Source organism: Triticum aestivum, chromosome 5A, assembly GCF_018294505.1.
Source record: "Triticum aestivum cultivar Chinese Spring chromosome 5A, IWGSC CS RefSeq v2.1, whole genome shotgun sequence".
Taxonomy (NCBI): Eukaryota; Viridiplantae; Streptophyta; class Magnoliopsida; order Poales; family Poaceae; genus Triticum; species Triticum aestivum.
Genome location: NC_057806.1, coordinates 687,335,461 through 687,338,412, shown reverse-complemented (window position 1 = coordinate 687,338,412; position 2,952 = coordinate 687,335,461). Strand labels below are relative to the sequence as shown.

Genomic DNA, 2,952 nt, shown 5'->3' with positions numbered 1-2,952 from the left:
ACTTGTTTACCATTTTAATATATATGCAGTAGGAGGTTTTCCTACCGTTTCCATCGTCGAAAAAAGATTACATGAAGAATATTTCTCAAACTCTAACACAGAGGAGCAGAGTTGTGCTCTCCCGCGACTGTCGCGTGCTCGAATGGCCGGAGCCAAGCTCGAGGTTTGCTAGGCGGATGTCGAGATTCCGGCAAAGCCTCCAGGTTTGCTATCACTTCACGGATCCGGCTTGCCTGTTCCCTTCCCATGCTCCCATCCGTGCTCCCACCTCATCCAACGGTTGTATTTTTTCCTTTTTTTTCTTTCTAATCTAATCATCTCCCCCTGATTTTAAGGGGGTGAGGCCGGACTTTATTTTGTTTCAATCAAATGAAGCCACGTATGCGAGAATACGGATGGGCACACGGGAGGAAAGCATGCAAGTCTCGTCCATCGCTTCGCCCGTTCGAACGTCTGAAAGCGTCCACGAAACGGTTGGGGACAGCACTCAATTGGAAAGAAAAAATGTCTAGACTCCCGAAAAAATGGCATACACCAGTCTCTGTCCGGCCGGGTCAGCGTCAGCGTTGGCGGGTCGCTCTCGCACGACTTCTCTTGATTGGCGGCTTGCCCAGTCCGGGCCGCGGATCGAGTAGCGGCGGCCCATGCGACCTCGTCCAGGAAGCGCCCAGCCTACCCACCATGGTCCGGCTCCAGCCCCAACCACTCCACGCGTCCAACGTTTTAGACCACGCCGGTCCGGTCGCCTTGGTGCTTCTTCCCTTCCTTCGCTCACGGCCACACTTGTTTATATATCGACACCGTGCAAGTGTGCAACCAACTTGCTCCACTCATCGGCCGGCCATGGCGATTCTTGAAGCCACGCTCGCTCTCCTCCTCCTCCTCCTTGTAGCACCGGCGGCCGGCTCCGACCACGCGCTCGCCGCGTCCTGCTCCGGCGCGGGCAGCTTCGCCGCCGACAGCCCCTTCGCCAGCAGCCTGCGCCAGCTGATGTCGCTCCTCGAGACCAAGGCCCCGGGCATCGGGTTCGACATCGGCAGCTCCGGGGGCGTGCACGGCCTGGCGCTCTGCCGCGGCGACGTCGCCAGGGCGACGTGCGCCGAGTGCATCCGCGCCGCGGGCGCCCAGGCCCGGCGCCTCTGCTCGTCCAAGAAGGACGCCGTCGTCTGGCTCGACGCCTGCATGCTCCGCTACTCCGACGGGCACTTCTTCGGCGAGGTCGACGCCGACCACAGTGCCGTCGTGCCGGGCGGCGTCCAGGGCGCGGCGAGGTCGGACGAGTTCGATAACGAGGTCGCCGGCATGATGAAGAGGCTCACGAGGACGGCGTACCTCTCGCCGCTGCTGTTCGCCGCCGGGGCGGCCGAGGCGGTCGCCGGGACGCGGAGACTGCACGGGCTGGCCCAGTGCACCAAGGACCTGTCCGGTGGGGACTGCAAGCTGTGCCTGGAAGCCGCCATTGGTAAGCTGCTGGCGAGAGGGTGCGCCAAGGAGGGAGGGATGGTGTTAGGCGGAAGCTGCAGTTTGAGATACGATTTGTATCCCATTTTTGATTCCTAGCTAGGTGGCGGTACCTTTAATTTGTTGTTGTAATTAAGGTGTCAGACTCTTATGCCCACATGCATTGTTCATACAGATTCTCATGAATATATTCAGATACAAGAAACTTCAGTTTCGAATATCCAATTCTGATTCCGGGCTCATCTGCACCCGGTCAAGAAATAATTCATTAAAAATCAAAAAATCAAAAAAAAATCAAATTTTTTGTGCATGGTAGGTAATTTGGTGCGTGAGATGCGCTCTGTATTTCAGAGCATTTGGACATTTGAATAGCTCTCAGCAAAAAAGACAAATTTGATTGAAACAATATATGAATAGTACACTAGTTAACAGACCTCAAATTTGTCCTTTTTTCGAGATATCCTTAGATGTTCAAATGATTTGAAATTTGGACCGAACATCACGCACCAAATTATATACCATGCCAAAAAAATTGAATTTTTTAAAAAAAATTCTAGTATTTGTTTTGATTTTTTTTTTATTCAGCGCAGGTGTAGATGCTTCTGGGAGGCAAAACGCCTCACTCCTTGAGTTTATGTTTGTAAATAAAACAAGGGTGGGAACTAGGAATACTGCCTACCGACATTCTTTGCTTTCATGCGATTGGTCGTTAAATTTAATACTCCCTCTGATTAATATTAATTGTCGCTGTTTTAATACAACTTTTGTATAGGGGGAGTAGTAGATATTATACAGAGAATAAAACCATTGCAATTTTTTTCTCTTTCTATCTATTGTGCATTTACGACCATTGAATTAAGCAGCTAACCTTTGTTCAATGGTAGATTGAATTCCCATTTGAAATTTTGTTGTAAGGTAGAGTACATCTTGTGCCAACCCTCGGACAATTCTAATGAATTTACAACTTTTTGATATGCTCAATTTTTTTCTCTTTCTATCTATTGTGCATTTACGACCATTGAATTAAGCAGCTAACCTTTGTTCAATGGTAGATTGAATTCCCATTTGAAATTTTGTTGTAAGGTAGAGTACATCTTGTGCCAACCCTCGGACAATTCTAATGAATTTACAACTTTTTGATATGCTCCCATTATGATACGTTTCCTCCACCAAGTGGATGAAGTGTGGTGAACATACTTTGAGCAATTCAATTTTGCGTTAATACTTCACACAAAAGAAAAAGTTTGCTCCATTCAACATTTTTCAGTTTATTTTCTGCATGAATAAAAAATAGTTGACGGTGTCTTCGAATCTACTCTCTCCGTTCGGAATTACTTATCTCGGAAATGGATGTATCTAGAACTAAAACACATCTAGATACATCCATTTCCGCGACAAATAATTCCGAACGGAGAGAGTACTCCCTATGTTCCCTAATATAAGACTTTTTAGCTTTTTCTTAATTCATATGTATCTAGACACATTTTAGTG

The 2,952-nt window shown here is 48.1% G+C and overlaps 1 protein-coding gene across 1 annotated transcript; it reads left to right on the top strand.

Moving 5' to 3' along the window:
* The first annotated feature begins 808 nt into the window (after positions 1 to 808).
* Positions 809 to 1,686, top strand: LOC123108422 (cysteine-rich repeat secretory protein 38). The gene has a single exon (XM_044530213.1). The coding sequence runs from the start codon at positions 844 to 846 to the stop codon at positions 1,558 to 1,560; it is 717 nt and encodes a 238-aa protein (XP_044386148.1). The 5' UTR covers positions 809 to 843; the 3' UTR covers positions 1,561 to 1,686.
* The last annotated feature ends 1,266 nt before the right edge of the window (positions 1,687 to 2,952 follow it).

Coding starts and splice junctions, on each gene's coding strand:
- LOC123108422 (XM_044530213.1), top strand. CDS start 844: ATGGCGATTCTTGAAGCCACGCTCGCTCTCCTCCTCCTCCTCCTTGTA.